The sequence below is a fragment of the Bos grunniens genome, chromosome 28 (genome assembly GCF_055505025.1).
Source record: "Bos grunniens cultivar Pamir isolate PY7600 chromosome 28, Bosgru_T2T1.0, whole genome shotgun sequence".
Taxonomy (NCBI): domain Eukaryota; kingdom Metazoa; phylum Chordata; class Mammalia; order Artiodactyla; family Bovidae; genus Bos; species Bos grunniens.
In genome coordinates, this window is record NC_141192.1 from 30,279,084 (window position 1) to 30,303,922 (window position 24,839).

The following is a 24,839-nucleotide window of genomic DNA, read 5'->3' on the forward strand; positions in this document are numbered from 1 at the left end:
CAACTCACTCATTCTTAATGGGGATATCCCATGGACAGAGGAACCTAATGGGCTGTAGTCTGTGGGGTTGCAAAGAATCAGACGCAACTTTGCAACTAAACAACAATAACGACAGCTTAGGATATTCTCCTCTGTGCTTTCTTTTTTATGGTCAGTAATGCTAGATTTTCCAGCTGCAATGAAATCTGTAGCTGTCTTCTCTTTGTCAAGTCCCAGGGTAATAGAATAGGAAGACTAAATGTACAGATATGTGAGTATGTCTGAATTGCTTCTAGTCATGTTTTATATGATCCGTTCTTTTATTGGTCAGAGAAGCCAAGAGTCTTTCATGTATACCTTCCTTAAAACAGCAATGAGTATAGTTCATTAATTCACATATAGTAATTGAGTACCAAATATACACTAGGTTACAAAGTATAGTGATGAAGCAGACAGGATACACTAGGCAACAAGTACTGGATAAAATAGTTTGAAAATAATGATGGAAATTTACCTTTAAAATTATTTTCTGTTTTGGGGTGTGTGTGTGTGTATATATGTATGTATGTATGTATTTTTTAATATCTTTCCATATATATGTGGAACTACTTGAATATGTCAGCTTTAATAACTGTGAACAAAAATTGACACTCGATCCGCTTCTTATTTGTTAATCAAGAAGAAAATATCCATCGGGGCCAATCTTGACCCATAATCTATTTGCAGGATGGCTTCACACCATTGGCAGTAGCTTTGCAACAAGGTCACGATCAAGTAGTGTCACTTCTGCTAGAAAATGACACAAAAGGAAAAGTGCGTCTTCCAGCTCTTCACATCGCTGCCCGAAAAGATGACACAAAAGCCGCTGCCCTGCTGCTGCAGAATGACAACAATGCGGATGTGGAGTCAAAGGTGAGGCCCTGGGAAACACACTCATCACACGGCATCCTCCTCTGTTAGGCACCCAAACGTGAAGAACGCCTGGGCTCCCTTTGGGCATGCTTACGCCAAGCACTTAACTGCGCTGAAAGGAATAAAATCATGCCCCCAAGTCATCCAGTTGAAGGCGCAGCACCCCTACCCTCGGCATCTACAGTTGGGAGGGACCTGTGGGTGCTGCCCTATATGTGCTAATGGGTGGCCACCTCAACAGAAATCAATCGAGAGACACCCAATAATGTCCTTCCTTTGAACATGTATTTTGAATGTATTTAGCACTTCAGTTCCAACATCAAGGTGAAAAATTATAAAATGCTAGCCACAGTGTGTGCCAAATAAATTTTTGGTTGGTATCTAAGATGGTAGGCAATACACTGAGCATTGATCAGCTGCAGAAGGCATGCCAGCAGCCAGAGTCCCAGCCAACAACTCCCATTGTCTGGACACACATTACTTACAAGTGTCTGTGAAGGAAACGTGGCATTTGGAATAGGCCATCGTGTAGCCCTTCATTCAGTCTAGCTTTCTTTCTGTGCCTATTGTGCTGCCATTGGAGCTTCCATCTGCATTACTTAGCTGTCATTAGCTTTCTGCCATCCACGATCACCGAGAGCAAACTAACCGTTCATTTTTTCCTCCTCTTTGCTTCCAAATGTGTTAACCTAGATGGTGGTGAATAGAACAACAGAGGTATATATATATATATATGTATATCCGTGTACATTTGATCTATATCTGCATCATCATTTTCCCATTCCTTAGTGCTGCTGCCTCATTTCTTTCCCTTCTTCTTTGCGTTGCCTTCTGTAGGCTAGATACCTGCTTCCTACCCCCACCCTCAAAGTAGCATGTGCCAGAGGAGATAGTAGTTTGATTACCAGGGCTTTCTGCAGCTGAACCTGGTGTTCGAAAGGAGGAAGGATTAGGCATCCTTGAAACTTAAGGGTACTACAATAGAGTCCTGTGACATGAAGCATCTTGACACTTGAGAAACTTCTCAGCTCTACCTACAGCTGCAGACAACCCTGTCATTCTACTCATCTAGGACTGAATCTTCAGATTTCTGCATGACACTCGCCCTCAGTGGTGTCAGCAAAATGAAAGTTACCTCGGAAGGGCACCCTGTGACCCACCCTTGACAAGAGTCAGTCAGACCGCTAGCATGGCTGAGAAGCTTGCTGACGACTTAGAAATGCATCTAGTTCCTGTAAGGTTGAAATCTTTGGGGACTAAGTAAATCGCTGCATGTTTTAGCATTTTTCAAGGAAGTAAAATGATCTTGGTATGAACAATCCAGAAAAATGGGTTATTGAATAGGCATTTGCTAATAAAGAGACCAGCTTGTCGATTTCTTTATGAAATGCATTCACCATGATTCAAGACCAATTGTAATAGCACCTCTTCCCCCCAAATTGCTTTTATCATTAAAATTGGCTTTTACTGTTGGTTAATTTGACTCTATTGAATATATAATACTAGTGAGATTTTGACAGTTTCAGTGGACAGTTCTACCATGAATAATACAACAGGGGTACTCATCAAACTTTCTGTGAGCTATCAAGATATTTCTTGTTGCCCCTATTTTAACTTTTGGACAGGTTGGCTTCTGTGTAGTTCTGCTCCCAGATCACAAAAATGGCTCAGTCTCCACCCTTGGTTCCTTCCTGGCTCTTCCTCTCCCTGTGAGTTTGGCATCCCTTTGAAATCCTATGAGCAATTGGCACTAATGGAAAGAAACCTAGTACAGAATGGAATGCGGACCTCAGCATATTTTGCTTCCTCGTTTTGATCTGGGCAGGGTTGTGGTATTAACATGTCAGACAAGAGGCCAACAGGGATCAGTTGAACGTCTGCTGTGTTTTCTTTCCAGAGTGGCTTCACTCCGCTCCACATAGCTGCTCACTATGGAAATATCAACGTAGCCACATTGCTGTTAAACCGAGCAGCTGCCGTGGACTTCACTGCACGGGTAAGAGTGCTGCAATTTGACATGCCTTTAAAGCATTTGAAATGATTCTTAACCCTACTCCCCCAACATAAGGAGGAGGCCAAGCCAGATGACCTCCAAGGGTCCTCCCAGTCAGTGGAAGCTGTGTTTTTCTACTTTTCTAGTGCATTTTCTTGCTTGTAGACAGGCACGCCTATTTTCTAGCAGGGAAAGAAAACCAAGATCGGAAGTGGGGATGGGGTGTGTGATAAATAAGTGACATATAGAAGATGTGATTTAAATAATCACCTGGAAACTACAAGTTGTCCCTCCAAGCTGAAATTTCTGAGTGTGTGTGAAATGGGTCTGATAGCACTAACAGTGCTGTAGAAATCAGGGTCTTGATCTTCCAGATGGGAATGAACTGGATTTGAGGCCCAAATCTCAGAACCCAAACAAGAGAGGCCACCTTTTGCTCTTATCTTCTATCCCCTATAAACTTCCAGAATGTGTAACAAGATTCTGTAACCCAAATAAGTTCATATTCATAGCAAAAGGAATTACAGTATCACAGATACCCCTGGACAGCAACTCAGATAATCCAGAGTAGTAGGGCTCTGAATGTAGAAACCAGTCTTGGGCTGGGCTTGATCGTCAGCAACAGTATCATCAGAAATAGGAACAAAGCAGGAAGCAGAATGTAGAAGTGGTCAGATGTGGGGACTCAGGATTCAGACTCCCTGGGTTCCTGTGTTAGATTTAACTTTTCTTTCTGTGTCCATCAGTTTCCTCATTGATAAGATGAAGTTAACATGGATTGTGAAATTAAACAACAAATCGTAATGATAAGATAACATCGGCACTCCTGCACTGGGTCATTGAGAAATAGGAGAGTGTGGAGAACCCTTAGCACAGTTCTGACGCGTCATCACCAGCAGCAGCAACACTATGATTTTGAACATAGGATTTGAAGTATTATTTTTGCTGAAAACCTCACTTGTTAGGGGAGAAGTGGCAATAGACCAGATCGGGAGAACGGTCATAATACTAGTTCTAGCAGGAGTTGGAGCAGCCGTAAAAGTAATACCATCTTTGAAGCAGATGCCAAACTGAGCACTTTTATTTCATGAATTCTTATGTCAAGAAAAGTGTTTTTGTTACTGTTTTACAGAAGGGGAAACCGAGACAAGAAGTAGTTGGTCCAGATGATAGAGCTAGCAAATGAGAAAAGGCAGAATTTCAACCCCAAAGCTCTTTACCCTGATGATGTTAGGGGTTCATTTTTCTCATCCTTTTTATAATTCATTAGTCCTATAAAAATTAAAAAGAGCTAACATTGTACTAACATAAAAGCTGTTTCCTATCCGATTATCTTCAGCCTGCTAAAAGCTTTTATCAGTTTAAATAAGGCAGCTCTTGTCACTCTAGAGCTGTGTGTGTTCTTATTGCATTAATAGCATCCTTGGGTTTCAGCAGACCCAAGGGCTTATGACATTTAGAAGGACAAAGCTAAGCACTTCTTTAAGTCGTGTATAAACAGGGCATGCCGATGTGAGAAAACCCCGTGTCTGTAAGATGCATTCTTCTGGTTTCATTTCTCTAACTCACAGAAAACCTCATTAAGCCGCATCTTCTAATTAGGACATTTGGAAAATTCATGTCAGGGTAGTGTTTGAAGTTTGTCTTGGTGCCATTGTTCAGAAATTTCCTGATGCTGCTGAAAATAAGAAGATTGGGACAATGTTTAAACAATTTAGGAGGACAAATTACAGTATTTTCAGCCTCCTTCAAGCAATTCCAAAGCATCCATTTACATTAAAACAATTACTATGGTAATTACAAATGATGCTAATTTATCAATTAAAGATCAGTGGAGACTTCAGACTGTTGTTGTTAACCTTGTCTGAATTACCATATGTGATTTAAGATAGTTGCATTGAGCCTTTGTTTAAAATGTTAAATTTCAGACCTTTTGCTGATTTAAAAAAGCGTTTACTCCCAGCCATTCCTAATTAGTGAGGCCTCGTAGAATTGTGAGCTGAAGGCGGCGGCAGAGTTTGATTGTACTCACTAGGATGCCTGGACTGTTGCTCATACTGGAAAGCCCATGCTCCCCTCTGCAGTGGCTGATGGATGGCTTGCTGTAGGAGGTCTGAGCTGGACTGGTCTTCATGAAGAGCTTAATCAGAGGCAACTGCTAGTTGCCTCCACAAACATGTTGTGGGTGCCAAATCTCTAGTAATATTATATACTAATCCAGCATCTAGCCTTTTGTGTTACAGAGTCCTCTCCCTTCCCGCCTTAAGTGGGGTCTTCCTAGGCTCCAAAATCACTGCAGATGGTGACTGCAGCCATGAAATTAAAAGACGCTTACTCCTTGGAAGGAAAATTATGATCAACCTAGATAGCATATTCAAAAGCAGAGACATTACTTTGCCAACAAAGGTCGATCTAGTCAGGGCTATGGTTTTTCCTGTGGTCATGTATGGATGTGAGAGTTGGACTGTGAAGAAGGCTGAGTGCTGAAGAATTGATGCTTTTGAACTGTGGTGTTGGAGAAGACTCTTGAGAGTCCCTTGGACTGCAAGGAGATCCAACCAGTCCATTCTGAAGGAGATCAGCCCTGGGATTTCTTTGGAAGGAATGATGCTAAAGCTGAAACTCCAGTACTTTAAGTAGGCCACCTCATGCGAAGAGTTGACTCATTGGAAAAGACTCTGATGCTGGGAGGGATTGGGGGCAAGTGGAGAAGGGGACGACAGAGGATGAGATGGCTGGATGGCATCACTGACTCGATGGACGTGAGTCTCAGTGAACTCTGGGAGTTGGTGATGGACAGGGAGGCCTGACGTGCTGCGATTCATGGGGTCGCAAAGAGTCGGACACGACTGAGCGACTGATCTGATCTGATCCTAGGTCAGAGTTCTCTCAGGGGTGTAGCAGAAACAGCAGGTAAAAGTAAAATGCCCTGGAACACAGACGGGATCCGATTTTGCCTGGTCAAAGCAATAAAGGATCAGTAAGCCTCAGTTGCCGAGAACTAGCTGCAAATCATAACCATAAATCATGTTCTTCAGGAACCAGGTTGAGATAGAGGTACTGATTAGAAAGTTAGAGGTCAAGTTAAAAAACAACAGCAGCCACCATTGTCTGGGGGAGGCCGTGATGTCTGCTTCCTGGCTGTGACAGATCACTGAAGAAAGTCAGATACAGTCTTGAGGTTCTTCATGGGCTGAAAGCATGACCTCGAGAATGGATGGCTACCTGCTGGCAAAGAGAAGTGGGGATAGCAGTGGGGAACCACCCTTCTGGAATCATTTCCTGCATGCAGTCCATGTACATGTCCAAAGCCGATAGGCAGAACCAAACACAGGTGACTAAAGGTAGAACACACTAGAACGGATTGCTTTCTCTGCTTCTTATAGTGCTGGCTAATTTAGGCAGCAAGAAAGCAGATCCTAGCCAGTGGCGCCTATATACCCCTAGCATCAGTGATGGTAACTGCTTTACATCATAATTACCTGTTACGTTAATACCTTTCCTTAGATTTTATTATGATGTAAATGTGGACTTTTGTATTGTAATTCTGCCATGTATATATATGTAAGATATCCTGTCTGACATCTTAAATATTTCCTTTTGGATTATCCATGGAGACCTGTTCAGCCTCGTGGATCTGCTGCAGGGAGTAAATAGAGTAAGTGCTGAATACTGCTTTGCAGCATCGGCACACTTTGCTCTCTGCATTCATGTGCTGAGATGGCCTTGACACCATCTGAATTTATGCGTGACCCTTGCTCTCTTAGCAAATTATCCTGGCTGTCTTGGGAAAGAGAATGTGACTAAGACACACCAGAGCTGCTACTGATTGTCATTCCACTCAGGAGCATTTATGCACTTTAGTAAGTAAAAGCCAAATTATATTATTGGATGCCTGCAAAATTCCTTTTTAGTGATTGAAGAAGATAGATGAATACTTTGCTGGCTAAGAGTTTTTTTATCAAATGTAATGGACCACCTAACTTAATCTTCACTCTTGTCATTGACCTTTCTCTTGTAAATTATTATTTACCTTCCCATTTGGGGAAGATAATTGAATAAAATATCCTTCTATTGGTCTTGGTATGTAGTACTTTTTGGTTTTGATCTCTGAAAGGATTAGGGATTTTATGTGTTTGAGTGTTATACCTCATTTGTTTCCAGAAGGATTTCAGGAGGTTTACAAAGTAAGACATGTAAGAATGAAAAAGGAAATGTAAATGTTACCAAGCAGCTAGAAAACACTAGTGAATACAACTGGAGGATAAATGCAGTCTCTAAGGACTTTGATACATATAGTATTAATAGAAAGGGAAGCACAGGTTATATAGTTTTCACTTTTTGACAAAGGAAATCTTAATTACCTATAGAGTCACTCTGTGTGTAAAATAACTCAAATACAATTTGTGTACCATGTGAATCCTTCTGTTAAGAATAGTGAGTTTGGGGGACTTCCTTGGTGTCCAGTGGTTAAGACTTCTGTGCTTCTGTTGCAGGGGGCATAGGTTCAATCCCTAGTCAGGGAACTAAGATCTGCATGCCACACAGTGCAGCTAAAAAAAGAAAAGAAAACTTAGTGAAGAAGGGTGAGTTTTATAGTTGATACTATCTTTAGTAACTACATTTCAAAAGGTTCAATTCCTACTGTCCTATACAGCCTCAATCTCCATCTGTGAAGGCGCTCTGTGCGGGGATGCTGAGAGACTGCGGCTCAGCTATTTAGCTGTGTGATGTTCTAATCGCCTGTGATAGATCTTGGTGTGTGTCACAGTGAACGTGTCCGACTGTACTGCCTTTCTAGATGTTTTGAACAGTTTTAGCAGAGGCTTGGCCACTTTTGGAACTCAGTTAAGTCATAAGAAAGGCTACTTTAAAGTATCTTAATTGTTGATTAAAGTGAGAGCAGTGGTTTTAGACAGTTGAACTACTAATCCCACTGATGGTAACATACAAGTGTCAGATTTTATATTCCACCCAAATAAGAGGTCGACGTGGGGTCAGCACGATGTCTATGGATAAACATTATCAGGAGATTTCCTTTCTCAGTTAAATTCCACCTGCTGCTGCTGCTGCTGCTAAGTCGCTTCAGTCGTGTCCGACTCTGTGCAACCCCATAGACGGCAGCCCATCAGGCTCCCCTGTCCCTGGGATTCTCCAGGCAAGAACACTGGAGTGGGTTGCCATTTCCTTCTCCAATGCATGAAAGTAAAGAGTGAAAGTGAAGTCACTCAGTCGTGTTCGACTCTTAGCAACCCCATGGACTGCAGCCTACCAGGCTCCTCCATCCATGGGATTTTCCAGGCAAGAGTACTGGAGTGGGGTGCCATTGCCTTCTCCTAAATTCCACCTAGCAAATATTACAGCACTTCTGCTATAAGCTAGACCTGGAGGTTCAGACTCAATTAACTCACTGTCCTGATGCTATTAAATTGTTGAGGCCCCAGAATGCTCAGCCATACAACACAGACTCTCCCCTAATTCTTTAATAAGGTACGTGCATTATCTGAGCAGTCCTACTCAGGCGGAAGTAGAAGTATCATGAAGTAGGACCCCCACACCCTGAGTTTTGCCTCCCTGCAGGACTTTGAGCTCCACAAGGGCAGATTTATGTGTTACTACACATTTTGGAATTCCTGGTATTCCAAACCCAGCACCTAGCACTGAGAAGGACTATCATATTGGGTGGGCCAAAAAGTTCATTCGAGGTTTTCCGTAACACATTATGGAAAAATCTGAATGAACTTTTTGACCAACGCTGTATTTATTGAATTCAAGAATGAACGAACAAATAATAATCCACAACTCCCGGGCACCCAGTACCTGTTCAAACCTGCTTTCTTCAAGCCCCAGTCCTCTTCCTGATCTGTCAGAGTTTCAGACTGAGCTTCAACCTGGTGTCAGGGTCCCACTTCCCAAACTGATATGAGCTTCATTAAGGGAGATGAGAAATCCATAGGATTCTAAATAGAGAGGCATACGCAAGTGCACCAGACCCAGGTATTGACTGTCAGACACTGAGGGGCAAATTGATTTCAGACTGAGCAGCATAGTTGACCTTGGAAGACAAACCTAGGACAGAGGGTTAGTCACCAAGAGCTGCTGCCAAGCTTTGTTCGGTGAAGGGTATCTGAAGTAGCACCTCAGTTTATGAGCTATCAAGGCCACCGCCGACAGAGCTAGGAACGGGCATCAGCTACTCAAACATGGAGGAGAAGAGTTGAGATAGCTCCTTCAGGAAGGTGACTTTTTGTCATGTTTTTATAAGGGTCCAGGGCTTCTGCAGACTTTGCTGTGGTTTGTGTGGTGCTGTCACTGCAAATACATAAAAAAAAATATTTTCCCTGCATTCTACAGTCCTATTTTTTAAATAGATGTCATTCCTTAACTTGGGTTGAGCCCAAACACACACACACACACACACACACACACACATTCATTTTTACTGATACGTGTTTTCAAATATAATACAGTGTTTATCTCCTAATATAGACTCAATAGCATTAAAGATATTTTTTAATGGGTTATATAAACCTCCTTTGGAATGAAAATGAAGATTGGGGAGCACTTAGCAAAGGAATGTGAGTTATGGGAAAGTCACCATGTGGCTAATTCATGAAGCATATTCTTGTTGCCATGGTGATATTAACATCTCAGGAAGAACAAAACCAGTCAGGCAAGGGCAGAGTGGTGGGGGAATAGACCTTTTATAGAGGATTGCTCTAAGCACGCCATGCACTCTTAGTCCTGCCTTTTCCATTTAATTCCCCAAATGCCACATCAAAGGACGTTTGCCTATGTAATTTTTTAAGGGATATTTTTATCTTAAATCCATTAGTACATTGGAGCTTATTAACATCTTACTGTGTGGTATGGGATCTGTGTTGTTCTTGTTTGAAAAGGTGAAGTTTCTAAGCTGTAGCAGCCTGAGGTGAGGAGAAATGTCCTCAGATACATGCAGGAGCCCCGGCTCTCATCCTGGCTGTGTCATCAGTCATTGATCTGGTCCAGGGCAAGTCTCTTCATCATCCAACTGGAGCTTTCTAGTCACCAGATGAGGGAGAGATCAGTCGACCACACGCCCTTCCCTTCTGCTCGACCACCTTGTCTGACAGAATGGAGGCCTTTGGCAATAGAGGGTCGGTGTAGAACAGTGTCAAAGCAAACAGCCCGGCACTCAGACTGCTGGACTGGTACCAGTGCTCCACACTGGTACTGTGTCTTAGTTCATATACTCCTGGGCAAGTTATTTATGCTTCAACTTTATCATCCATAAAATGGGTCCAACCATAGTATCCAATGCACAGCATCCTGTGACTGCACAAAATGATCCATATACATTGCTCAGCCTGCGGGCCAGCGTCCTAGCCGCATTTGTGGCGGTGGTGATTAATGCTGACCTCTGCAAGGAGACCCATCATTGTAAGGCACGTTCACCTGTCAAGTGGCGTCACGGCTACTCTCTCAAGTACTTCCAGAGCTAGTCAGACACGATGCCTCCCAGAATGCTGGAGTTCCATTGTTTGCATCTGTTTGTCAGCGTGAGGAAGTCAGCCTTTGCCAAGCTATTAACATGATGTGGTCCGAGACAGTAAGAATACCAATACAAAAAAATCACAGAAATTGGAAAGTACATCTTTCCCTTTGTTTCACTTTTCCTCTTTGAGTATACACCCTGCTCCCTACAGTGCTGCTCTAGAATTGTTGCTCTGAGAACATTTTTAAATGACCCGAATAAATCCTATTTTGAAATTCTGTGAAATAAAGTTCTATTAAGGTAGGAGTTGGCAGAGCCCATTTTATTCATTTGCACTTTAAAAGGGAATTATTCATTAACTGTAGAATTTTCATTTCCTCCAGTGAGTGCAAATAGCAGCCGAGGGCCACTGCACCGCACCCCCCCCACCCCTGCTGAACATTCGGACCATTGTTCACACTCCCTGTTGTCAGAAGGTACTCTTGGATGAACTCAGGTGCAACCTTGCCTTCTCCTAGGCATCATAGTTCTTCCGTGAGAAAGTCTTGTTCTTCTTCCTCTGGTGGTTTGAAGAATATACAGGAAGTGTGAAGGGACACTTAGAGGGAAGCATTTAGGACTTTGCAGAACCAAAATGTTGCAGAGGTGAATTTGGGAACACATGCACAATCATTTAAAGGCTCTTTCCCAAATCAAAGTAGTAGGTTGCAAGAAAACAAGTTCACGCAGGAGATCAGCTTATCCCTGCATAGTTGAAAAAAACTTTAAAGCTAAGCTGGGATGGATGTAAAGGGATTAGAGTGAACTCCAAGAATTGGAGACTGAGGCCCATTTGTACGTATGAAATGAGGCTGGAGATGGATGGTGAGTCCATGCCGGTGGGAGGGGACTCCCTGAAAACCCAGCTGGACTGAAGGAACTGGTCTGGATCCTGAAAGTAGAAGGGAGTAATTGCAGGGTTTGGGGTTGGTTTATCTGTTTGTTTTTTAGATAATCAGCATAATACATTTTGTAAGTTTGAGGTATAAAAGGTGTTAGTTTGTATATTACAACCCAACTACTACAGTCATATTAGCTAATAGATCTGACATGTCACATAATCATTTCTTTTGGGGGTGAGAACAATCAAGATCTAGTCTCAGCAACTTTGAAGTTGGTAATACAGTATTGTTGACTATGATCACTATGCTGTGCATTAGATCTCCACAACTTATTTACCATTTGCAAGTTCATACCTATAAACAATATCTCTCCAACTCACCCACCACCTCCAAGCCGTGGTCCCCAGCATTCTACTCTCTCTTCTTAAAAGTCATTGCAGGACTTTAAAAGGAGAAGTGGAATGATGGCTGGCATGTAACAGCAGAGGGCTGGGATGGCTTAGCCCCTTCATAGACATCCCCATGCCATTAACAGTGTCCCAACCAGAATGCCAGTGGAGCCAATGCTGTTCCTTCAGAGACAGCACTGCTGGATTGATCATCTTTCTATAGCCAAGAGATGGAGAGATGGGAATGTCCCCAGGTGGGGAAGAAGGGCCTAGCAATTCGGGCTCACTCTGGGACCCCTCTTCAGAGGGCGTCAAGCTTCCCCTATAGTGCATCCCTCAGAGTGGTTGGACTGGGAGACTCTGAGGGTCTTTGAGCTCTTATTACTGAGAATTGAAATATGAGGTGGAAATACTTATCCAAAATTCAGGTCAATTTAGGAAATAGCTTTCATTTATTACTAGGTACTATAGTAAGTTTCTGATACATTGTTTCATTTATTCCTCACAGTCATCCTGTGAGATGTGGGTATGGGTTTCATTTTACACCAGAGAGAAAGAAGTTAAATAACTTCTGTTTCAATTAAATCATCCAGCTTCAAGGTGGTAGAGCTTGAGCTAAGAACAGCAAACTAAGTCAGTCAAGTAAAATTAGACAGTACAAACAATCAAGTAAAATAAACCGTATTCAAACTATGTAGTTCATAATATTCCAGCATTGGAGGAAGTGTGTACCAGGCTTTGGATTTAATCCAGGGTCATCCCAGGGTAACCAGAACTGACAGTAGCCTTTCCTGGATCCGCTGGCTATTTGTTCTCTGCCTGTGCCAGCTGCAAAATGAATTCAATATATTTTTAAAGACTTTGAAGCTTTTATTTTTTTCATTTACTACAAACCCCCATCATATATTTAAGGATGTTTTAATTGAAAGATTGTGAAAGTGTTAGTCTCCCAGTCATGTCTGACTCTTTGTGACCTTATGGACTGTAGCTCACCAGGCTCCTCTGTCTGTAGGATTTCCCAGGCAAGAATACTGGAGTGGGTTGCCATTCCCTGCTCCAGGGGATCTTCCCTACCCAGAGATCAAACCCAGATCTCCTGCATTGCAGGCAGATTCTTTACAGTCCAAGCCACCGGGAAAGCCCTAATTGAAAGATTAGCAAACTTAAAAACTGACAAATGATCAGATTCATTTTTAAAGATAATGCATTCACATTTCCACTACATTTTATTTATCGTCTCTATCAGTTCTGCATTGTTGAATTCCTAATGATCGTGCTTTGAAATAGACTCTTAATACTTAGAGACTTAATGGCTGTATGACAAAAGGTATCATACATTTCCCTCAGGTGATTCTTCTGATCAACCATATTAAACAACATGGACTGAGGCTGTGCTTATAAATAAAATCTTTATGTAAATTGTCTAAAGTTGAGTCACAGAAATCTCATTAATTCTTTTGCTTATAACAACTGCCTTTATATTTATAAGCCTTTAATATAACCTTGAATTCCTATCATATTTACAGCTTACAAAATACTTTCCTGCAGTGCGTCGTTGAGTCCCACAAGAATAGGTATTTTTACAGATGAGAACTGAAGTCCCAAAGAGTTCCTTGTTCCAGATCCTACTGAGCATAAGATGGAAGAATCAAACATTTGAATCAGAGCTTCTAACTCACTTTTTATGCCTCAGTTTGTGACCAGCAGCCCCCAGCTGGGTGCCAGATGGAACCTGAGGCTGGAATGTTGGCCTCTGGGTAGCTGTGGTCTTCATGGTCCCCGGAGGAGCTCCATCTCCTTAGAACAAGAACATTGCACATAGATAAGGCCATTTGCAGTAAACTGGCTTTTTTTTTTTTCTTATCAATCCATCATTCGTTAGAAATTTCAAAAACATTATTTTCATTTTTTAAGATGTTTGAAACTTCAGCAAGAATCTGATTTATTGGAAGGCCAAATGAGGGCAGGATAGTTGAGGAACTAACAGTGTCATGTTTACTGACATCTCCAAAGCCTGCAGAGTGATTTACTTTCTGGAAGGGAAAGAAAAATATTCAACACAGAAATTACTTTCGTTTCAGATTTATCAGAAATGACATGAGTGTGGAAAATTTATAAAGTACCTTCATATATTTGTTTTTAAGAAATTTTACTAGTGGAGTAAAAAGATAGACTGTTTTAAAGATGGACTAGTTAGGAAAAAAAGAGACTGTTTTAGTAAAGTTGCAGCACTCATTAGAAAGATTCCTAGAAATCTAATATCATTAACTCATTTTTAGTAATAAAACAACTTTCCTCAATGTATAGAAAACAATTTATTATTTAATAATTGAATTTTTCATCCCCACTTTGGTTGAATTACAATATGTCCCTCTAGTCTTAGATACTTATGGCAGAGAAAGGCTTTCTTTTCTATCAACACAGAGCAGGCTCCTTTTGAATCAGCACTAATAGTGATATAATTAAAGAAATATGAGATCCATGAGTTCTTTAAAATGTCAGAGTTGAACTAGCCACTCTTTTAGAGACTGAATATTTTTATAGCTTTCATGTGTGTGTGTGTGTGTGTGTGTATGGTGAAGGGAAGTATATCATCTATATGTAGGGTGCCAAGCAAGGAGAATGGGCTTCTCTGGTGGCTCAGTGGTAAAGAATCCATCAGCCAATTCAGGAGACACAAGTTCAATCCCTGGATCAGGAAGATCCTCTGGAGAAGAAAATGGCAACACACTCCAGTATTCTTGCCTGGGAAATCCCATGAGCAGAGGAGCCTCGTGGGCTACAGACCATGGGGTCACGAGTCCAGCATGACTTAGCGACTAAACAACAAGCAAGGAGGATGGGCAGCTAATGCTCAGAAGACCTGAACTTCTTGATGGCTTTTGGGCAAAGGGTTTTAAATGCAACATTAAGGGTGAGGGTTGCAAGGTGTGTGGTCAACTTGTGGACATTCTTCTGTTTGGTTGTCGGTGAGGTAGCAGAGTGAGGTTAGAACCAGAAGACTGATGCTTTATAGCTCTTTCCTTTTGGTTGGAAATTGTCTGCAGGCAGCATTTGGAGTATAGGGACTGTGCTACTTGGATTCAGAGCTAGTGTTGGTGTTTGCTCAAGTTGGAAGAGACTGACTATCTGGATATATTTGTCCTATATGACCTACTGGAAAGAGCCAGCACAGCTTTTGGAATCACAACTCAGCTTCACAACCCACTTCTGGCATTTTCTAGCCATGGGATCTGTAGCTCCTTTCAGCTTCACTAATTGCTGAACTGTGGATATGAGTTAATAGCATCTCTTTCATGGGTTGTCATGGAGAATAAATGAGGTGATGTATGCCTCATTAGGCCTCCACCAAGTAACAGCCTAATAATTGGTGGAGTTTGTCTTTTGAGGTTTTTTTTTTTGAATTAAACAAACTTCATTCTCAAGTAAAATGAAGAGTTGCTTGGTCTAAGTCAGTGCCTGTGTGCACGCGTGCTCAGTCATATCCAACTCTTTGTGACTCATGGACTGTAGCCACCAGGCTCCTTTGTCCATGGGATTCTCCAAACAAGAATACTGGAATGGGTTGCCATTTCCTTCTCTGGTCTAAGTCAATAGGTATCACTTTTTTAGCAGAACTCTTTTTTTTTTTTTTTTCTAAAACATTATTATAGGATCAAAAGGCAGTTTTGATTTCAAAACTATTTCAATTCTCAGTGGCCAACAGTTTTTCATTGTTTATGGAATTATGGCTTCTTCCCTCAGAGCTCAGTCAATAAAGAATCTGCCTGCAATGCAGGAGACCCAGGTTTGATTCCTGGGTTGGAAAGATCTCTGGAGAAGAAAATGGTAACCTACTCCAGTATTCTTGCCTGGAGACCCATGGATAGAGGAGCCTGGCAGGCTACAGTCTGTGGGGTTGCAAGGGTCGGACAAGACTTGGTGACTAAACCACTACTATAGAATTATGGAGACCCTGAAATGAATACTAAAAAAAATTTAGAAAGAATATATTGATCATCCATTAGGATGGCTACTATCAAAAATAGGAAGGGAGGGAGGAGGGAAGAAACAGGGGAAGAGACAAAGGAAGAAGAGAAGGAAAGAAAGTTGTTGGCAAGGACATGGAGAAATTGGAGCCCTTGTGCTCTGTGGAAAAGTGAAATGCTATAGCTGCTAGGGAAAAAAGTTATAGAGATTCCTCAAAAGGTTAGATATAGAGTCACCATATGATATAGCAATTCCACTTCTAAATACCATATATATATGTGTGTATATGTATATGTATATATACACAAAAGCTTTGGAAGCAGACTCTCAAATACTTGTATACCAGGTTCAAAGCAGCATTATTCGCAATAACCAAAATGTAGAAGCAACACAAGTGTCCACTGACAGACACATGAATAAACCAAATGTTGCATATACATACATACAATGAAATACTGTTCAGCCTTAGAAAGGCAGGACATTCTGACATATGATACAGTGTGGATGAACCTTGAGGACCATATGCTAAGTGAAATGAGCCAGTCACAAAAAGACGAATATTGTATCCTGCCACGTATATGAGATAACCAGAGTAGTCAAATTTAGAGAGATAGGAAGTAGCATAGTTTGACATGGTCTGGGGAAGAAGGGAACAGGGATATGTAATGAGTACAGAGTTTCAGTGTTGCAAGATGAAAAAAGTTCTGTTGGTTACACAACAATATGAATGTACTTAACACTACTTCAGTTCAGTTCAGTAGCTCAACTGTGTCAGCAAAGTAATGTCTCTGCTTTTTAAAATGCTGTCTAGGTTTGTCATAGCTTTTCTTCCAAGGAGCAAGTGTCTTTTAATTTTATGGCTGCAGTCACCACCTGCAGTGATTCTGGGAGCCCACGAAAATAAAGGCATCACTGTTTCCATTGTTTCCCCATCTGTTTGACATGAAGTGATTGGACAGGATGCCATGATCTTTGTTTTCTTAATGTTGAGCTTTAAGCCAACTTTTTCACTCTCCACTTTCACTTTCATCAAGAGGCTTTTGAGTTCCTCTTCACTTTCTGCCATAAGGGTGGTGTCATCTGCACATATGAGGTTATTGATATTTCTCCCAGCAATCTGGATTCCAGCTTGTGCTTCATCCCGCCCAGCATTTCACATGATGTACTCTGCATATAAGTTAAATAAGCAGGGTGACAATATACAGCCTTGACTCCTTTCCCAATTTGGAACCAGTCTGTTGTTCTATGTCCGGTTTTCTAACTGTTGTTTCTTGACCTGCAGACAGATTTCTCAGGAGGCGGGTCAGGTGGCCTGGTATTCCCATTTCTTTCAGAATTTTCCACAGTTTATTGTGATCCACACAATCAAAGGCTTTAGTATAGATAATGAAGCAGATGTTTTTCTGGAATTCAGAATTTTCCACACTTAGTAATTTAACACTACTTAGCTGTACATTTAAAAGTGGTTAAACATAGAAAGTTTATATGTATTTTACTAAAATTAATTTTTTTCATGAAAGCATATACTGGAGATGTAAAGACAGTTCCAAAACCCAGTCGGCCCTAACGTCCAGTGATACAGAGGTGGAAGCTGAGTTTGTGATTGAGAAGAGAGTCCAAGGCAAGTTTCCACCCCAGTTACCGGTCCCTCGGGAAACAGGCAGGATTGTATATATGACAGAGCGTGTGGGTGAGAAGAAAGAGGTGTGAAATATTTACTCTAAAGACGCTCTGTATTCCCCCACTACTAAACCATTTGCAGAACTAGAGGGAAACCTGGCAGTGTCTTATCTAAATTGAGGATGAGCCATCATCTGTTAATCCAAGTGAAAGCCTCTGACAGTATTAATGATACACAGTCTCGTATTATCCTTAGAAAAAAATAAATAAATCACTTGAGGTCTTCAGAGCAGAAAAGATCCAAACATTCAGAGCCTATTTCACAGCAAACATCCAATATCCAAGCATTTGCTGCCACTTTCTGGGGGAGCCCAGAACTGTCTGGCATCTTCTCTGATGGAGTTTGGTTGGTCTCTCTGGGGAGTGGGGCTAAGGAAATGTCAGTGACATCAATATCTCAGTGTCAGTCTCAGCAAGACCTGTGTGGACTTAATCTTCTTATCCATAAAGCACAGAGAGAGAAGAGTTGATGTAGACTGAGTGAGCAGTTAGGAAATCTAGGGAAGAGAAAAAGATTTGATCCAAAAAGGCTATTTCATTTCATTAGAGCTTGATGAAGTAAGAGAAAACTGGATTTTGACTAACACTGGTGGTCATCTCAATAATGATGATTATAGTATAAGGGGCGTTTCGGAGTGTATTTATACTTGTATTAATAATAGGCCACCTAAAGTTGAGTTTTGTTGCTGTTAGAAAATACCTACATCTATATTAGACTGTGAAGGCCAGGATCTTTTCTTACCTTATATTCCATTGTTTGAAATATTCCTGGATATACCCTTGAAATCTCAAATCATTATCACTGAAAGAATCATTTGTTTGCATGTATTTTATGGATTTTTAAAAATTTTTTTTTAAAAATTGAAGTATAGTTGATTAACAATGTTGTTAATTTCTTTTGTGCAGCAAAGTGATGTGTGTTTTTTCATTTTCTTTTCCATTATGGTTTATCATAGGATATTGAATATAATTCCCAGTTCTATACAGTAGGACCTTGTAAGCCCTAATTCTCATTCTATCTCTCCCCTATCTCGCCTCCATGTTGCTGTATGGATTTCTTAAGGCATGAAAAAGTCAGGCATTCTTATAAAAATGAAAAAAGGAGGTATTGATACATATTACAGCATGGATGAAGTTTCAAAGCATGCTAAGTAGAAGAAGCCAGACACAAAAGGCCACGTATTGTATGATTCCATTTGCATAAGGTGTTTGAAGTCGGAAAATCCATAGAGACAGAAAGTAGATTAGTGGTTGCCAGCAGGTTGAGGGGACAGAAAAAGTGACTGTTTAATGCATGAGGTTTCTTTCAGTGATTGTTAAAAAACACGATTCAAATGAGTAAATTTGAAGATTTAATTGTCTTTATTCAATGATTCATGAATCAGTCAGCATCCCATCTAACACATAGAAAGTGCTCCCAGCAGCTGTATAGAAGAAAAGACATTGATAGGCAGAACGGGGTGGGAAAAGGACGTTTCTAGCAGAGTGGATTGTTCCAGGCAAGCTCACCTTCCTTTGGGAGAAGGCTGGTGTCCACTGGGCAGATTACCTCCCTAGTGCTGACCAGGTAATTCCAGATTGACTAGTTCAAGGTCACGTTCCTGGGAGACACTGAACTACAATTGGTTAGGTCTTAAGTCTTGGTGGGTCTTAGCACAAGTGTTCTGTTTGGGGCCTGTTTTTTCTTTTTCTAGCAGAAAGATGAAAATGTTCTAAGTTGATATGATGGCTGCACAACTTTGTGAATATACTAAAAAAAACCACTGAATCGCACACTTTAAAATGGTCAGCTTTATGGTATGTGACTTATATCTCAGTACACCTATTACAAAAATGAAGTATCCAAGAAGACTTGCAGTTGTGAGGGAGGAAGAAATTTTCCTCTGTCCTTCTAGGCTCTTCTGGCTGGACTAAAAATTAAACTGACGTGAGACGGATTAACAGGAGGAAATCAAACAAAAGTTTCATAACGTGTACATGGAAGAGACCAGGAAAACTGAGATACTTGCCCAAATGGATGAAATTCTCACTTTAAATATCATCTTAAGACAAAAGAGGAAGCTGGGAGCAGGGGTTAGGGACTTCAGCAGGGAGAAAGACAATTCACATGGAGATGAAAATTCATATGTTTGGTAAACATGTGAGTGTTTGGTGGACTAGGCAGAGAAAATAGGATACAGAGTGGACTCTGATCTCTAGGCCCTGCTGAGTTTCCCCATACCACAGTTCAGTTCCGTTCAGTCGCTCAGTTGTGTCCAACTGTCTGTAACCCCGTGGACTGCAGCACGCCAGGCCTCTCTGTCCATCACCAACTCTGGAGTTTACTCAAACTCATGTCCATTGAGTCAGTGATGCCATCCAACCATCTCATCCTGTGTCGTCCCCTTCTCCTCCCGCCTTCAATCTTTCTCAGCATCAGGGTCTCTACAAATGAGTCAGTTCTTCGCATCAGATGGCCCAAGTATTGGAGCTTCAGATTCAGTCCTTCCAATGAATATTCAGGACTGATTTCCTTTAGGATGGACTAGTTGGATCTCCTTGCTGTCCAAGGGACTCTCAAGAGTCTTCTCTAACACTACAGTTCAAAAGCATCTGTTCTTCGGTGCTCAGCTTTTTTATAGTCCAACTTTCACATCCATACTTGCGTGACTACTGGAAAAACCATAGCTTTGACTAAACGGACCTTTGTTGGTAAAGTAATGTCTCTGCTTTTTAATATGCTTTCTAGGTTGGTCATAACTTTTCTTCCAAGGAGCAAGCGTCTTTTAATTTCATGGCTGCAGTCACCATCTGCAATGTTTTTGGAGCCCCAAAATATAAAGTCTCTCACTGTTTCCATTGCTTCCCCATCTATTTGCCCTTAAGTGATGGGACCAGATGCCATGATCTTAGTTTTCTGAATGTTGAGCTTTAAGCCAACTTTTTCACTGTCCTTTTTCACTTTGATCAAAAGGCTCTTCAGTTCTTCTTCACTTTCTGCCATAAGGGTAGTGTCATCTGCATATCTGAGGTTATTGATATTTCTCCCAGCAATCTTGATTCCAGCTTGTGCTTCCTCCAGCCCAGCATTTCTCATGATGTACTCTGCATAAAGTTAAATAAGCAGAGTGACAATATACAGCCTTGACGTACTCCTTTTCCTTTTTGGAACCAGTCTGTTGTTCCATGTCCAGTTCTAACTGTTGCTTCCTGACCTGCATACAGACTTCTCAGGAGGCAGGTCAGGTGGTCTGGTATTCCCATCTGTTTAAGAATTTTCCACATTTTGTGGTGATCCACACAGTCAAGTCTTTGGCATAGTCAATAAAGCAGAAGTAGATTTTTTCTGGAATATTCTTTCTTTTTCAATGATTCAGCAGATGTAGGCAATTTGATCTCTGATTCCTCTGCCTTTTCTAAAACAGCTTGAACATCTGGAAGTTCACAGTTCATGGACTATTGAAGCCTGGCTTGGAGAATTTTGAGCATTACTTTGCTAGCATCTGAGATGAGTGCAATTGTGCGGTAGTTTGAGCATTCTTTGGCATTGCCTTTCTTTGGGATTGTAATAAAAACTGACCTTTTCCAGTCCTGTGGCCACTGCTGAGTTTTCAAAATTTGCTGGCATATTGAGTGCAGCACTTTCACAGCATCATCTTTTAGGATTTGATCTGCAATTCCATCACCTCCACTAGCTTTGTTCATAGTGATGCTTCCTAAGGCCCACTTGACTTTGCATTCCAGGATATCTGGCTCTAGGTGAGTGATCACACTATCATGATTATCTGGGTCATGAAGATCTTTTTTGTATAGTTCTGTGTATTCTTGCCACCTCATCTTGCCACCTTAATATCTTCGGCTTCTGTTAGGTCCGTTCCATTTCTTTCCTTTATTGTGCCCATCTATGCATGAAATGTTCCCTTGGTGTTCCTAATTTTCTTTAAAAGATCTCTAGTCTTTCCCATTCTATTGTTTTCCTCTATTTCTTTGCATTGATCACTGAAGAAGACTTTCTTATCTCTCCTTGCTATTCTTTGGAACTCTGCATTCAAATTGGTATATCTTTCCTTTTCTCCTTTGCCTTTCACTTCTCTTCACAGCTATTTGTAAGTCCTCCTTGGACAACCATTTTGCCTTTTTGCAATTCTTTTTCTTGGGGTTGATCTTGATCCCTGCCTCCTGTACAATGTCAGGAACCTCCGTCCATAGTTCTTCAGGCCCTCTGTCTATCAGATCTAATCCCTTGAATCTATTCATCACTTCCACTGTATAATTGTAAGGGATTTGATTTAGGTCATACCTGAATGGTCTAGTGGTTTTCCCTACTTTATTCAATCTACGTCTGATTTTGGCAATAAGGAGTTCATGGTCTGAGCCATAGTCAGCTCCTGGTCTTGTTTTTGCTGACTGTATAGAGCTTCTCCATCTTTGGCACAAAGAATATAATCAATCTGATTTCAGTGTTGACCAACCGGTGATGTCCATGTGTAGAGTCTTCTCTTATGGTTTGGTATCCCCATACCACATCTAACCCATATTCTTTTCAAATATCTAGTGATAGCTCTATCAAGGAATAGGCCCTCTATCTAAATTCTTCTTAAAAAAAAAAATATTGATTATTTGGCTACAGGGTCTAGGTTGCAGCACACAGGATCTTTAGTTGAGGCATATGGGATCTAGAACCAGGACCGCCGGCACTGGGAGCCTGGGGTCTCAGTCACAGCACCACTGGGGAAGTCCCTCTATATAATTTATTTTAGACAGTTAGGGAAGGTCAAAGGTTCTTCCTGGGCCTTGATTGCAGCTTAAAAGAAATCTGCATGCCAAAGAGACACATTTTGGGGTGACAAAATTTGTTCCCTTACAAAATTTTACCAAAAAGTATTTTTGTATCTCAAGGAAATTAAAGGGAACAAATTCAATTCTGTATTTTTTTCCAACATTGTATCAAAATCTATCACTTATCAAACATGCATTGAGTACCTGTTCTGTGCCTGGAGATTAGTAGATGTCATCTTAGAGAGGAAGGAGAAAAATATTTTCCTCTACCCTCCTAGGTTTAGTTTCTGGGGTTCTGCAAATTAAATGGACAAAAGACAGATTAACCAGATGAAGGTTATGTATGTTAATAGAAGCCTTCACAGAAAAGAAGTGAAGGCCCAAAGCGGGCAATTAAACTCTGGAGGCTTATACGACATTTTAACAATGAGTAATAAAGTATTGGAGAAGGAAATGGCAACCCACTCCAGTGTTCTTGCCTGGAGAATCCCAGGGACGGGGGAGCCTGGTGGGCTGCCGTCTATGGGGTCGCACAGAGTCGGACATGACTGAAGCAACTTAGCAGCAATAAAGTTGTGGGAAAGTGACAAGATAAAGGAAAGGGAGCTTGTGTTCTAGGGGTGGTAAATTGTGGGAAGGTAAATATATGCAGGGTATTGGGTACCTGGAGTGCTACTGAGAAGGAAGAATAGTTTAGTAAGCTCTGTTAGGCAGATTAAACTCAGATTGTCTGTGTTGATTAAGAGGCATTCTCTTCTTCCTGGAAATGGAGAGGAGACACCTTTACAAAGGGAAATGTGTGCCCCGTTTTTAGAGAAGAGCAGAACAGAGAGTTCAATACAATCCGTAAGTCAAAGAGGCCTATTTGGGGGTGGCACGTGCTGTTCTTCAACTGCTTCTCTCAGAAGCTAAAAGACTTTTCAAAAGATAGGCATCTATGGGACAAAAAAGGATGCTGGCAAGCCTTGCTTAAATGTCTTTCTGGTGCTTTCTCTGTGATTCATTTACTCATCATTTTCTTGTTGCTGTTTACACTAGGGAATAAGGATGAAGTACAAGAGAACAGAATGAGAAAACATACAAATCTTAAAATGTGTGTTTTAAATACAAGTCATTAGCACATTGAAGTCTTCATATTCTGAAATTTTGTTTGTTCTTTGAAATTTTTAAACCTAGTAATAACTTAGAGGTGAAATTTAATATAAATGGGAAGAGTTAGAAGAAGGTATCAGATTCCCTCTCAACATTTAATTAATTTATAATTTGTTTTCAATTTCAACCATATCAAGGAGCTAAACTAAACGAATCATCATCTCTAACTATGCAGAAAACTTTGATTGATACCATCCACTTATTCTGTCACTCAGTGGTAACCACCCCTGACATTTTTTAAGAGAAAGAGGAGAGGTTGGAGGAGATCAGTAATCAACTGCCCTTTATATATCTAAATGAAATGAAAAGTCTGCTGTTTATTACAGCACAGCAAATAACATAGTAACATAGCAAATGGAGCTGAATTCACTTTGGGGAGTTGCAGAAACGATCTTGCTTTGGTGACTATTTTGTAAAGGAGCTTGGCTCCTATTTAGCTTGGTTTTGCAGTGAGAATTGAGGCGTGAAGAGATAAGCCAGCAATTCCACCGTTTCCCAGCAGAGGCAGCTGTTTTGTGCAGGTCCCTGTTTCTCAATATGGCACTCACATGTTTCCATTGGGTCCTATCACATATCAAGTTAAATGCTACCTGTGTCTCTATCAGCTACGGCACCCCTGCCTCTCTTTCGCTGCTGAGCTCAGCCACAGGCCTTCTAAAGTTTCACAGATTTAGCCCACACTTCTGTAACACTTTTGCATCCATCCTAAGAACTGCTGGTTTTAGCACCTTCCTGAAATGGCAGCCCACTCCAGTGTTCTTGCCTGGAGAATCCCAGGGATGGCGGAGCCTGGTGGGCTGCCATCTGTGGGGTCGCACAGAGTCGGACACGACTGGAGCGACTGAGCAGCAGCAGCAGAGTCACCCACAGGTTCAGATCTGCGTGTCTTTTCTACCCAAACTATTTCATAATGTCTTGGTGAGATGCAGTCATCTCATGTATTTTTAAATGTCTCTATGATAATGTAATGGGTGACACTTGTGTTTAATAAATGCCAAGCACCATTCTTAAGACTGTGCTTATTAACTAACTTAGTGCTCATGATGATTCTATAGTATAGATATCAATATTATCATTACCTAATTTTGCAGATACAGGAAAATTAAATACACTTTCCTAAGCTTATGCAGCTGGTATGGAGCAGGCCTGGGATATGAATCTATATCTGGCTAATGAATGAGTCTGGCTATAGAATATTAGCTCTCAGCTCCTGAATATCCTGACCACAATACATTCCATCTCTTAGTACACTGTGAGGTACTCCAGAAAAGCGCTGATAGTAAGAATTAGTTGTGTTTGCAGCTGCTTAGAAGTTCAGGGGTGGCATGGTCTAGTCTAGCAAGGGAATCATGAACTTAAGAGTCAGATTACTGCAGCTTTGTGACCTTTTGACAAGTTATTTTGACTTGTTTGGGTTTTAGTCTCCTCATCTGTAACATAAAGAAAAAAGTATTAGTACCTCTTTTTAAGGTTTTTGTGGGAGTTAAATGAGATAAGAGATATGAAATACCAGTGAGTTTCCCTTTTCCTTTCCATGTGAATTACCTCATTTGTCCCCTTGGCAGTTCTGTGATAGAGGCACTGGAGGTATTATATCCATTATACAAATGAGAATATAAATCCATAAAGGTGTGGTTTAATGTATTTCATTG

The 24,839-nt window shown here is 41.0% G+C and overlaps 1 protein-coding gene across 50 annotated transcripts in view; it reads left to right on the top strand.

Moving 5' to 3' along the window:
- ANK3 (ankyrin 3) overlaps nucleotides 1–24,839 on the top strand; it is a 759,198-nt gene that overhangs the window by 523,191 nt on the left and 211,168 nt on the right. For all 50 annotated transcript variants that reach the window (XM_086382383.1, XM_086382396.1, XM_086382405.1 and 47 more), the window contains 2 exons: nucleotides 706–891; nucleotides 2,789–2,887. In XM_086382383.1, the coding sequence (XP_086238509.1) occupies nucleotides 706–891; nucleotides 2,789–2,887 (285 nt within the window). The remainder of the gene's footprint in view (nucleotides 1–705; nucleotides 892–2,788; nucleotides 2,888–24,839) is intronic.